This window comes from Eriocheir sinensis, chromosome 22 (assembly GCF_024679095.1).
Source record: "Eriocheir sinensis breed Jianghai 21 chromosome 22, ASM2467909v1, whole genome shotgun sequence".
Classification (NCBI taxonomy): Eukaryota; Metazoa; Arthropoda; class Malacostraca; order Decapoda; family Varunidae; genus Eriocheir; species Eriocheir sinensis.
In genome coordinates this window covers 11,703,097-11,717,231 of record NC_066530.1, presented here as the reverse complement: position 1 = coordinate 11,717,231, position 14,135 = coordinate 11,703,097, and the positions used below count along the sequence as shown (strand labels likewise).

General features: G+C 43.5%; 1 protein-coding gene across 1 annotated transcript; it reads left to right on the top strand.

Annotated features, from left to right (window-relative positions):
- Positions 1–3,042: 3,042 nt before the first annotated feature.
- On the top strand, positions 3,043–6,498 carry LOC127002270 (kynurenine/alpha-aminoadipate aminotransferase, mitochondrial-like). The gene is made up of 5 exons (XM_050868083.1): positions 3,043–3,204; positions 3,299–3,464; positions 4,797–4,986; positions 5,783–5,890; positions 6,297–6,498. Exons 1-5 carry the CDS (start codon positions 3,090–3,092, stop codon positions 6,459–6,461), a joined length of 744 nt encoding a protein of 247 aa, XP_050724040.1. The 5' UTR covers positions 3,043–3,089; the 3' UTR covers positions 6,462–6,498.
- The last annotated feature ends 7,637 nt before the right edge of the window (positions 6,499–14,135 follow it).

Sequence of the window (14,135 nt, the reverse complement as noted above, 5' to 3'; positions counted from 1 at the left end):
CGGTGAACACTAAATCACTGTAGTACGGTGAACACTAAATCACTGTAGTACGGTGAACACTAAATCACGGAAGTACGGTGAACACTAAATCACTGTAGTACGGTGAACACTAAATCACGGAAGTACGGTGAACACTAAATCACTGTAGTACGGTGAACACTAAATCACTGTAGTACGGTGAACACTAAATCACGGAAGTACGGTGAACACTAAATCACTGTAGTACGGTGAACACTAAATCACGGAAGTACGGTGAACACTTAACCACGGTAGTACGGTGTGAGAGCGTGGATGCAAGCCGGAGCAAGCGGGGGTCGTGACCTTAGCCTGGGAGGGTCAGGAAACGAATGCGAGGTGGAGGTAGAATGGACATGTTACCGGTTCTGGGAAGAGCCTAGAAATGCATTGTGCCACTTACCAATGATAACGTAGTGCACATAATTATTACGTCCTATAAATCGCTAGTTGACTGGATATTGGAGAGATATCTCAAATTCTTCTCATCTCACGGGGAGAAGCCACCATTAGCTCGTGACGTCATCAGGCTGAAGCGGAGTACAGCAGACGGCAGTGCCAGTGTTGTGTCCATTGTTTTTTATCAGCTATGGCCACTCCAGCTCCAAACTGCGCCCAACAGGTATGTTATAGATGTTTACAGAACACCTTAAGAGTGTTGCAAATATGTTATATTATTAAAATGGGAGTGAAATCAACCGATTCGCCTCTGCTCTGCAGAAAATAGTTGAATTCACGATTAAAAGTTAGTACGAGGGGGAACAACAGAGAATAATCAAGGTTGAATTTATATTAGTATTATTGAAACTTACCTAGCCTAACCTAGAGAAAACAATGGCTCTGGAACGTCAGAGAGAATCAACGCCTGAAGATGAGTAAGAAGAAAACGAATGCAGACCAATATTTTATAATCAGAGGACATGACAGTAGAGAGAATAGTTGAGTTCACAATGAAAAGATAGTCCGAGGGGAAACGAAAGAAAATTACTGCAGGATTCACTAGCACAGACAGAAATATCTTACGTGGAGTACTTTTGTCCGTATATATATACTCTTGCACATTGGCACGAATCACCAACGACTGCGGGTTACGTCTCCAGGCATTGCTAGCCACTAGAAACACACACCACAACACGAAATCTCGGAGTAACACAAGGTTGGCGGCCTGCTGACTGCATCGTGACGTCACGACCAATCAGCACCCGTTTCCAGGTCACGTGATTTTTCCTCAACTTTAATCCATATTTTATACCACATTTACTATTTTACATGAAGAAAAAATAGTACCATAGCTGAGTATTGGGCCTATTTTATCAATATAGACAGAATTTGAAATAAATATGTTGACCGGAAACATGTCCATTGATGGAGTCGACACTGCCCGCCAATCCCATTCATTGAGGTGAAGCAACCGAACTGCCGCAAGATGAGGGATACCGGGTGAGAGCTCACGTCCACTACCTTAGTTGCTAACTCCAGACCCCGTCTCATTCATTATGATGGTGGTGTTTTTGAGTACTGTACATTTATTGTTGCGGTAGATCTATTTCATAAATACCTGACCTGACAACACCTGGCAGACTGGCCGAGCCCATTAAGGGGCAGCCTGACCTGACCGCCTGACACTTGATAGGTGTCCACAACCTCGCGGCCCTAAAAATGATAGTTCTGCCGATTCACTTAAAAGGGCATGGATTTGCGACAGGAAACAGAGGGTTACCATCAACGGTAAAAAAAATTCGAATGGGGTAATGTTACCAGTGGGGTTCCTCAAGGTTCAGTTTGAGGCCCGTTTTTATTCATTATTTACATCAATGACACAGACAATGGGATAACTAGTGACATAGGTAAATTTGCGGATGACACCAAAATAGGACGCACTATTAGGACAAGGGAGGATGCTAGAGCACTGCAGGAGGATCTCAGCAAACTGTCAGCTTGGTCAGAGAAATGGCAGATGAATTTTAACATCACCAAGTGAAGCGTAGTAAGTGTAGGAACACGCAACCCATTACACGGGTATAGTTTAGAGACTTAACAGCGATAGTTAGATCAGAGTGTGAAAGGGATTTGGGAGTGTTAGTGAGCTCTGACCTAAAACTAAGGAAGCAATGTATTAGTGCGAGGAATAGGGCTAACAGGGTATTAGGCTTTATTAACAGGACGGTAACCAACAAAAGTGCAGAGGTCATCCTCAGACTCTATTTAGCGTTAGTTAGGCCACACTTAGATTATGCTGTCCAGTTTTGGTGCCCACACTACAGAATGGACATCAACTTGCCAGAATCAGTTCAGAGGAAGATGACCAAGATGATTCAGGGGCTGAGGAACCTCCCATATCAAGATAGACTGAAGCATATCAACTTACATTCACAAGAAAGACGAAGAGTGCTGGGGGATCTGATAGAAGTATTCAAATGGGTCAAGGGCTACAACAAAGGCAATATAAGTAAAGTACTGAGATATAGCCAGCAGGATAAAACACGCAGTAATGGATTTAAATTAGAAAAGTGTAGATTTAGGAGGGAAATAGGTAAGCTAACTAGTTAACTGCATGCCTTCCCCACTCCCGCGGCCCCGCTGCACACGATTTTCTACTCATGCTCATCCCTATACTGTCCAAACCCCTTATGCAAGAGTTAACCAGCATCTTCACTCTTTCATCCCTCACGCTGGTAAACTCTGGAACAATCTTCCTTCATCTGTATTTCCTCCTGCCTACGACTTGAACTCTTTCAAGAGGAGGGTATCAGGACACCTCTCCTCCCGAATTTGACCTTGCTTTTGGCCACCTCTTCTGATTCTTTAATGGGAGCAGCGATTAGCGGGCTTTTTTTTATTATTGTTTTTTGTGTCCTTGAGCTGCCTCCTTTGTTGTAAAAAAAAAAAAAGCATTGGTTTAGTAATAGGGTGGTGGGGGAACGGAATAGACTAAGCAATCACATAGCGAGTGCAGGGACGATAGCTTGTTTTAAGAGTAGACTTGATAGCTACATGGACGAGGATGACAGGTGGCAGTAGGGGGGAATCTGGAGCTGCCCTGTGTAGGCCATTAGGCCTCTTGCAGTCTCCCCATGTTCTTAATATTTCAGGCAGACGTCCGGGAAGGCAGCCACAAAATGGTGAATCACGCCAAGTTCTTCAACGCAGACGCCAGGCGGAGAGAGCACCCTTACCTCGTCCGTCTGAGTGAGTACAAAAGATCAGAGACAGGGTTAGTTGTCTGCGGTCCCTCATTCGCCATCTTGTTACATTGCTGACCACCACCACTACTACATTGCAGGGCTGCCGTCTGAAAAGTTACACCAAAGCGTCAATCTCGCGAGCGGCTTGCCTTGCCCGGCTAACTTCCCCTTCAAGGAGGCCACGGTCACGCTGCACAGCGGGGAGGTTCTGCACATTTCGCCGAGACAGATGGAGGTGGCGATGCAGTACGGAACGGTTGGCGGGTAAGTTAAAACTTCGACTTACTGTATCTGTTTTACTTGACTACAAAGGTGTTAGACCACACCCACCCCAGCAACACCATGATGAACCACACCCCCCCAGGCAGGCAGGTGGCATAAATAACACAGAGTAGGGAAACAGAATAGGACAGACGCTCACAGGATGCCACGCGAGCCGCCGTGCAGGACAGACAGGGAGGGAGGGAAGATAACACAAAAAAGGCACGATAACAGTGTTTCTCACTTTACTGGCAAACACCAGAACACAGTACACTGTTCCCTGGGCACAACCACGTAGAATCCAGGCACGCAAAGGCACTACAGGCTAGCTCAGGCAGGCACACGAGCACACAAGGCGCAGGCACAGACAGCGTGACCTCTCTCTCTCTCATCTCTGCGTCGACTCTCCTCTCTGTGGTGTCTTCAGCCATCCCGTATCGTGAGACATCCCATCCTGAATATATACATGAATTTCGACACGGTATACCGTGTCTTTTGTCAACTGCTTGTCGGGATCTGTCCCACCCAAGTTTCTTTTTTATTATTATAAAAGCAAATGACGTATTTATGTATATAACTAAGATATCACTCTTCTTCTTCTTCTTGTGACCTGTTCCGATTTGCATCGCATTTTAGATCCTCATTGGTACTTTTTTACACTTAGATGCTTCGCTTAGTTACTCTGGGGTAGTAAAGATTGGCTTCCGCGATGCGAAGTTCAGGATGGGATGTCTCACGACACGGGATGGCAAACGACACCACACCGGCGTACCCACCGCCACACACCCACACTTTGCTTTCGCGCCCAAACTCCGCGCCAGAAACTTGCACCCAACACACACACACACACACACACACACACACACACACACACACACACATACACACGTAACAAAAGATTAAGTTCTTTAAATTCTTAAAATCCTAAAGTTTATCAGGCCAGTCTTGGTTCCCCCGTAAAAGTCATTACCCCCACAGAAGTTCTTCACTAAGAAGTGTATATGAACGTTTGAAAGTGTTATTTTAGCGGAAACACACGTAGAGATAAAAGTATAAAACGTAAACCCTGCGATAGAAATAGCCCCCCCCCCCCCCCCCTTGAATTTCAAGTCCTATTTTGGCTGTTTATGAACGGGGCAGTCGCTGCTCTCTTTGTGAATGATTCTTCTTGGGACACAAATTCCACGACTTTATAAAACAGAAGACTCGACTGCGAAGCTTCAAACTCTTCATAATTAACGCATTTTTCCTGATTCGTATTTCGCAGGTAAGGATGAAGCTAGATTGCCTAATACGAGATTTGTGTTACTAATTCTTCTTCAATCTTTGTCACAGATTGAATGAGCTTGTCACACAGCTGCGAGACATGGCCACGAAGCTGTTCAACCCGCCTCACATGGACGAGAGAGGTCTCATCGTGACTGGCGGGGCCGCTCACTCCGCCAACCTCATCCTGCAAACCTTCGTAGAGCCCGGAGACTACGTGTTCGTGCAGGAGAGTTCCTATCCAACCATCCTGGACACTGTGAGTCAACATTAGGGTTCAGGATAGCGACACTTCGACAAGGAGAGGCAAGGTTGTAAGCTTATCTACCCACAGGCTGATGCGGCAGTTTGGTGTATCGTGACATCTTCACAGCCTTTCTAATTTAAGCAGAGTCCAAGGCCATGCAACCAATAAACTCATAACTGGCGCCACTATGAAAAAAATTGTCTGCGCCACGACGGGCTTGGGCCGACCATCTGGCCCCTGAAAAAAGCCTACCGGCGCTATAGGTGTGGATGTAAAAAAAAAAAAAAAAAAAAAAAACCGCTAACTAGCGGTCCTCAGCCTATTTAATTTCAGAGTCCGCATCTGTGTTACTTCTCTATCTTTTATAGCAATTTTCATGAAAGTACTCCAGACTCTTAAATCGCAACTACACTTTATTCCATATCAATCAAATTTAATTGTAACCCCGATCAAGAGACAGTGAGAGTTGGGTAACGCAGCGGCTGCCTTCCGAAACAATACCAAGAAGATTCCACAAAACTTTTGTTTATCGATTTTCACTAATGAACTCTGGAGCAGCCTTAATTATCTCTACCATATTTCCTCATTCCTACGACTAAAACTTTTTCACGAAGAGAATAAACTAAAATTGATCATTCCTTCCCTGCAGCAAGAAGATTTTTTTAAATCTTTGTCTTTTTTACCGTAAAAACTCATCACTGCTGAGCCCTAAGATCCATCAATCCACTGTTTCAGACACTCACTCCCCCGCAAGCACCGACAAATACTTAAAGACGCGGTGCTATAAGTGAACGATTTGTCTCCGCAGCTCAGGCCGACGGACGTGAAGGTGGCGTCCGTCCCCAACGACAGCGAGGGCTTGCGAGCTGACCTGCTGGCGGAGGCGCTGAGCAAGACGCCCGCTGCCCGCCGCAAGGTGTGGTATGGAATGGGGAAGGGAGAAAGAGATAAAGAGGGAAGAGAAAAGAGCGATAAAGGGGGAGGGAAGAGAGGGATGAAGGGGGAAGAGAAGAGAGGGATGAATATACGATAGACATCAAATATGATAGACACCTTCAAGAAAATAGTAAACAAATTGACAAAAAAGAAAGACAAGTAGTGCTAGATTTACGGGAGCAACCCAAATGGTCCCTTGTACTAGTGTTTCCATGTTCTTATGTTATACTGGGGAAAGAATGGGGAGACTGAGAGAGATCGATAAACAAAGAGAAAACTAGAGGTAAAGTGAAGGGGTATAGATCCAGGGGAGATGGGTAGAGTTCATACTGATAGGAAAGGTCACAAGAGTAAGAATGAAGCGGTGTCCAATCCCTGTGTTTCAGCTGCTGTACGTCATCCCCAACGGTGACAACCCAACAGGCATTACGATGAGCGAGAAGAGACGAAGAGAGATTTACGACGTGGTGTGCAAGTACGACCTTCTCATTGCCGAGGACGACCCCTACTACTTCATCTACTTCGGGGCAAAGGTGACTGAGGGAGGGTAGGAGATGGTTCATGCCACTGTCTTTTACCTAGTTTACTTTATTCACGACTATTTTCTTCTCTTTATTAGTTTTCATGTTCTTTGTGTTCTTCGATTCCTGTTCGTGTTTGTGTTCGTCTTCTTCTTATTCAACTTCGTCTATTTTTTCTTCTCTTTGTTCGCATCCGTATTCACAGTCGAGAACATCGAAACCATGCCCGAGAACCCTGACCCGCCGAGGGGAATCACGCCCCTGAAAATTGACTCAATATGCGACCAAGAAGTAAAAAAGTACTTGGATAAACTCGACACGAACAAGTCAACAGGACCTGACGGTTTGTCCCCGCGGTTATTAAAAGAACTTAAACAACAAATACTTCAGCCACTCACTAACATATTCAACCAGTCTGTTCAATTGAAAAAGGTCCCGGAAGACTGGAAGATGGCGGGCGTAACACCAATTTTCAAAAAAGGAGACAAAAGCGTTGCATTAAACTACAGGCCCATAAGTTTGACATCAGTGGCAGGAAAAATACTCGAAAAGATTATTAGAGACAAACTTGTTAAGTTTCTAGAAGACAATAATGTAATCTCCGACACCCAGCATGGCTTCAGAAACAAGCGCTCCTGCCTAACGAATTTATTAGACTTCTTCCAAGGTATATATAAGAACTGGGATGCCCACATCCCCAGTGATGTTATATACCTGGACTTTCAGAAAGCCTTCGACAAGGTACCGCACGAGCGACTCCTTAAGAAACTGCACTCGGCGGGCATTGGAGCCAATCTGATCGCGTGGATAAGAGATTGGCTCACGGACAGAAAACAACGAGTACTACTCAACGGACAGCCTTCCGATTGGCTTCCAGTCACTAGTGGAGTGCCTCAAGGGTCAGTGCTGGGACCCATTCTCTTCATCATATATATCAACGACCTCGAATCAGGACTGAAATCCACAATATCGAAATTTGCTGATGACACTAAGGTGGGGGGAAAGGCCCTCACAAAGACCGACTGCGAAATCATTCAGAAAGACATCAATCACATTATCGAATGGTCGGAAAAATGGCAAATGTCCTTTAATGTTGACAAATGCAAAGTCATGCACATTGGGTCCAGAAATAGTAACCACACATACATCATGAATGGGAGACCTCTGCAAGCGATGCAGGAGGAAAAGGATCTTGAGTCACTATCAGCAGTGACCTGATACACGCGAATTACTGTAAAATAGCATACAACAAAGCCAACACTATGCTCGGGTTCATAGCGAGGAACTTCGAGTGTAAAACGCCAGACGTGATGCTATCCTTGTATAATTCCATGGTAAGACCGCACCTCGAGTATGCAGTACAGTTCTGGTCTCCTAATTACAGAAAGGACATTGATTTACTAGAAAGGATTCAGCGACGCGCCACGAAAATGATACCAACCTTAAGGGCTCAACCGTACGAGGAACGACTCAAGCGACTCAATCTCTTTACATTAGAGATAAGACGCCTACGAGGAGATATGATTCAAGTCTTCAAGTATCTGAAAAAATTCAATAACGTCGATTACTCCAATTTCTTTGAATTGCAAACCAACCTAAGAACTAGAAATAACGGTTTACCCATTCAGTCTAGTCGATGTAACACAGACATCGGAAGGAGTTTCTTTTCAAACCGAGTCATCCGTCACTGGAACAATCTTCCTTCAGAAGTAGTAAATGCGAATACTATCAACTCCTTCAAATATAGAATCGACCGTCACTTCGCTGCGTCGGGAGTAAACTGAATATTGAGTTGCTTTCATCTGCTCCTCAATATCGAGGTGCTTTCATCTGCTCCTTAATGTCGAGGTGCTTTCATCTGCTCCCCAGGCCCCAAGTGGCTGTCGAGCAGATTAAATCACCAAAGCGGGCAACCTCGTAATGAGCCAATAGGCTTTCTGTTGCCTGCGTTTCCATGTTTCCATGTTTCCATGTTTCCATGTTTCTTCGTTTCCTTCTCCGTTTCTCTTTCGTGTGAGTGTGAGTGTTCGTCTTTTATTTCTTCATCTTCTCTTTTTCTTTTCTTTATTCTTCTTCGTTTTCTTCTCGTTTGTGTGTTCGTGTTAGTGTTCGTATTCTTCTTCTTCAACTTGTTCTTCTTGTTCTTCTTGTTTTTGTTCTTTTCTTGTTCTTTTTGTTCTTCTTCTTCTTTTTGTTCTTGTTCTTCTTTTTCATCTTCAAATTCTTCTTCAACATAATCTTCTTCGAGTTCTTCAATTTCTTCTTCTTTTTCTTCTTCGGCTACTTCGAATATTTCATCTTCTTCGACTACTTCTTCGTCATTCGCTCCTCCGCAGGCACCACCAACCTTCCTCAGCCTGGACACCGAGGGGCGGGTTCTTCGCATCGACAGCTTCACCAAGTCAGTGGGTCCCGGCCTGCGTCTCGGCTACATCACCGCGGACAAGCCCTTCACCGATAAAATACAGATGCTCATAGGCGTTATGACGGGCCATCCTGCAATGCTGTCCCAGGTACGGATCGGGAGTGGCAATGAGGCTTATTTTAGCGGGCGTTACTTGTTGTGTACGTTACAGGGGGAGGGGGAGACCTACGGCAATGCAGACGTAGAATATTAAGAGTCGACCCGAAAGATTCTGCTCTAAATAGAAAGACAGAAGGTGCTGAGGGTGATAATGAATTGATGATGATGCAGTCATGAACTAGAAATGGATGCCTCTCTTTATTGCTATCTATCAGTCACTCTGTCAATCTACCTATCGATCAATCTATCTATCTGCAATCTATGTCGCAGGTGGTTCTTAGCGAGCTCCTCCGTCACTGGGGCTACGAAGGCTTTATGAAGTTCACGAGCACGGGAACTGAAACTTATAAGAAGAGGCGAGACATGGTCCTTCAAGCGGCCGACAAACATCTCACAGGTTAGTCCACAGTCCAGCTCCTCCTCTTGGTTTGGAGTGTTAACCATGAGGAGGCGGCAGCTGAGTGGTTAGCGTGCTAGCGAGGTGTTAGACCAGAGTTTGAGTCCCGCCAGCTGCTACAAACTGATAACCTTCGACCACCGATCTCCCCAGACTCCAGCTTAACTCTCAAGAGGATCAAATGGAGCTCCGGTGGGCAGTATGAGGCAATCAAGAATGGCGCCTCTATAAAACACTTGCCTGTGCCACTATATGGGTTGGAGCCGACTAGCACGCCCCATCATGAAGGCCTACCAGCGCTACAAGCAGAACGATAAAAAAAAGTATGAGACTAATAAGGACGAGGCAGTCAAGCTTACAGGAAGAAAAATGGTGACTCGGCAGACGACAAGCGAACATCTTTCGGTGACAGAAATGAATGAGAAAACCAAGATCCTCGACCTGTATATCGTCATCCTCATAAAATAATCGCCTAAGTCAATTTTCATCCATTTCCAGGTTTTTGTCTACTACAATTTTTCATCATGTGACGCCCATTTTTGTACAGTTGCCTTCGTTATTCAGGGTTTGAGTGTTCTAGAATTGACCTTTTCATTTCTGCCTAAATCTTAAGACAAATGAGATAATGACAATTCTTTTCTGATTTCCTGTAAAGTAGAAAATAATGACTTAGGCGGTTTGTTTACGAAGGTGACGATATGCAACAAAGAGTTCAGAATAACGTAAATACAGTAGGAGATTGTGGTGAATATGGTCCGGCAAATTAAAGGGTTAAGTAACGTGAAGAGGAATGCGTTTGAGAAAGAATAAAGTGACGGTCAGTTAGCTTAAAATCGTTATATTAGAGTTAAACAAACTGAGGGTTGGTTCTCAAGGTTTACGTTGTCTCATGAGTTTTCTTTATTTTTTCTTGGTTATCATTACCCAACCGCCTTTTCTTCCGATGAGAACTAGCGAGTTTTCCCTAGTTTACCTTTAAATAATAACATGAAAGCAAAACATACCGAGATTTAGTTCTACATAGGATTACCTTATTCGTTTTCTTTCTTACTTCCATTTTTTTTTACAGCAAAGGAAACAGCTCAAGGGCAAAAAGATTACCTTTTCATTTTTTTTTCTTACTTCCATTTTTTTTCACAGCAAAGGAAACAGCTCAAAAAAAAAATAGAAAACAATAATGAAAAAAAATAGTTGAGGGGAGATTACCTTATTCGTTTTCTTTCTTACTTCCATTTTTTTTTACAGCAAAGGAAACAGCTCAAGGGCAAAAAAAAAAAAAAAAAAAAAAAAACAATAATGAAAAAAAACCCGCTAGTCACTGCTCCCATAAGAAAAACAGTTGAGGGGAGATTACCTTATTCGTTTTCTTTCTTCCATTTTTTTTTACAGCAAAGGAAACAGCTCAAGGGCAAAAGAAAAAAAAAAGAAAACAATAATGAAAAAAACCCGCTAGTCACTGCTCCCATAAAAAAATAGTTGAGGGGAGCGACCGAAAGAGACGCCAATTTCGGGAGAGAGGTGTTTTTTCCCACTTCCATTCTTCCATAATTAAGCGATGGTGACTTCTCCCTTCTTCCAGGTCTTTGCGAGTGGACGGCGGGCGACGGCATGTTCTTGTGGCTGAAGGTGAGCATTGAGGAACACATAAGACCATTTAGGGAGTCGAAGATACTGAGTTCTTCCATGGGTGATTGATTGATTGATAGACTGATTGAATGGAGCAACTAAAGGGGTCATATGTCGTCGTTTTGATGGGTGGAAGGTATGCACAACAGACTAGATGTTTCTCCTTCCATTTCTACTTCAATCCCATTCGCCGGGTACTGACGCCTGATTTTCTAAACGTCGTATTAGTCTTCATCAACAATAGTGTGGTTGATTTGTCTTTTTAATCAGTTTTTCAAGGAGCGTTTAGTTGGTTTTCTTAATCATCTTCTAGCGGAACTCCTCTTGTCTCATTTTTTCTGTAGGCGCGGTGCATTGCGTAGTGTTTGCTTTTTGTCCTTCAACTTTCACTTTGATGTATAATAAAAACAGATTCCGCTACTTTTAAAACTCTCTCAACACACCACGTAAGATTTCACAACACAAATGGTACCAGTGTGTACTAAATGTCTCGCATCATCTCCCGAGGCAGGTTATGTGACTCGAGAATGTGAAGTAAAACGTGTCTAAGGAATATCAAGCTATATCTAAGGCATTACAAGGCTATAAGACCCCAATCAGCTATAGTTCTAACATCTAGCCAGCTGTCTAATTCCATCTCTCTCTTGTTGATATTGATAAGTTGAAAGCAAAAGTCGACACTCGCTTGCTGACTCATTAAGTACTGTTTCTGTCCCCTCCTTAACTCTTTCACAGGTTCTGGGGCTGGAGGACACGAGGCACATCACAGAATCCGAATGCGAGAAGAGGGACCTGATTCTTGTGCCGGGTTGTGCCTGTCTGTTGGACGACACTCAGCCGAGCCCGTACATCAGGGCGAGCTACTCCCTGGTGACGCCGGAGAAGGCAGACAGGGTGAGGGAAATGGAGATAGAGAGATACATAGATAAATAAATAAATAGAGAGATATAGAAAGACAGATAGAGATAGAGATAGATAGATAGATAGGTAGATAGATAGGTAGACATATACATAGAAAGAAAGAAGAACGAAAGAAAAAAAGAAGAAAGAATGAATGATAAACAGAGAGAGAGAGAGAGAGAGAGAGAGAGAGAGAGAGAGAGAGAGAGAGAGAGAGAGAGAGAGAGAGAGAGAGAGAGAGAGAGAGAGAGAGAGAGAGAGAGAGAGAGAGAGAGAGAGAGAGAGAGAGAGATATACATAGATTTAGATAGAAAATCAGACCATTATTAGACCCCATGGTCCAGACTTGGTGGTCTGTCCTTAAACCTAAGTGATTTTACATTAATCAGAAGACTCCAAAACGTTGCATTTCTACTCTAGTTGATATTAAGTTGAAGGAAGTGACGGTCGAGCTTATTTTTGAAGGAGTCAATCGTGTTACACTGGACCACTGATGATGGGAGCTTATTCCATTCTCGCACTACAACGTTGGTGAAGAAAAATTTGGTGCAGTCTGAATTTACTTGTTCTACATCTGAGTTTTACGCCATTGTTCGTGCGCAAAGTGTCATCGATCATAAAAAATGTTGATCTGTCTACATTCGTGAAACCATTAAGTATTTTAAAACATTCGATCAGTTTTCCTCGGAGGCGACGTTTCTCAAGAGAGAACATGTTAAGGGTAGAAAGCCTTCTTCGTAGGATTTGTTGCGCAAGGAAGGATAATTTCGTTGCCCGACGCTGAACACCTTCTAATTTAGCAATATCCTTTGCATGGTGAGGAGACCAAACTGTACCGCATATTCCAAGTGGGGTCTGACTAAACTGTTGTAGAGCGGGAGTATTACATCTTTATTCTTAAATAAAAAGTTTCTTTTAATGAAGCCCAACATTCTGTTCGCTTTATTTGCTGCATCGATGCATTGCTGTGAGAATTTGAGGTTTGACGCGATTTTGACCCCCAAGTCCTTGACGCATTGAACGCTTTTGAGTTTAACGACGCGCATTTCGTAATCAAACTTTTATTCCTCGTTCCAACTTGAAGGACCTGGCACTTGTCTACGTTAAAGGGCATCTCCCATCTATCCGACCAAGTTGAAATTTTGTGCAAATCCTCTTGGAGGCTTTGCCTGTCTTCGTCAGTGAGAACCGAGTTACCAATCTTTGTGTCGTCTGCAAATTTACTAATGCGGTTATTGAGTCCAACATCCACGTCGTTGATGTAAATAATGAAGAGCACTGGGCCAAGAACCGAGCCCTGAGGACGCCACTAGTGACAGGCGCCCACTCTGAGTTAAATCCGTCAATCACTACTCTTGTTGTCTGTTGCTCAACCAATTCGCGATCCATTGGTTTACCTGACCGTCAATACCTATTTGTTTTAATTTGTAAAGTAATTTATGATGCGACTTTATCAAACGCTTTGAAATCAAGATAGACTACGTCCAGTGATTTGGTTACGTCATAAACAGTGAAGAGGTCGTTATAAAAGGTTAATAGATTTGATAGGCAGGATCTTTTGTTTCGAAGCCATGTTGTGAGTCCCCAATTAATGAGTGGCTTTCAAGGTAACTCACAATTTTGTCTCTAATTATGCCCTCAAGTAGCTTACCTACAACCGAAGTTAGACTAATGGGCCTGTAATTACCTGGTACTTTTTGTCTCCTTTCTTAAAAATCGGTGTCACGTTAGCCTTTTTCCAATCTGAAGGACAATGCCTTGTCGCAAGGACATATTGAATACGGTTGTGAGGGAGGAGAGTATTTCGCTCTTGTTTCTTTCAGCAGAGTTGGATATACTTTATCAGGTCCAGGACTTTTATTTGTTTTAAGTGATTTGAGGGCTTTAAGGACTTCATCGGGTTTTATTTCAAAGTTAGACAATGCATGCTCGGGATTTACATTAGTACTGGTGTTGGTGGTGGTGGTGGGAGGACTGTTATTATTAAACACCGAGGAAAAGTAATTATTTAATAGGTTTGCAACGTGTTGGCTGTCAGTCACTAGTGCACCGTCGCTGTTTATTAAAGGTCCAATTCCACTTCTGATCGCCTTTCTGTTGTTTATGTAACTGAAGAAGGATTTCGGATTATTTTACAGTTGGCTGCAATATTTTCTTCATATCTACGCTTTGCCTGATGCACTAATCTTTTACTCGTCGCCTTGCATCATTGTAGAGTCTAATGTTTTCGGGCGTGCTTTGGTCTTTCTTTAACCTG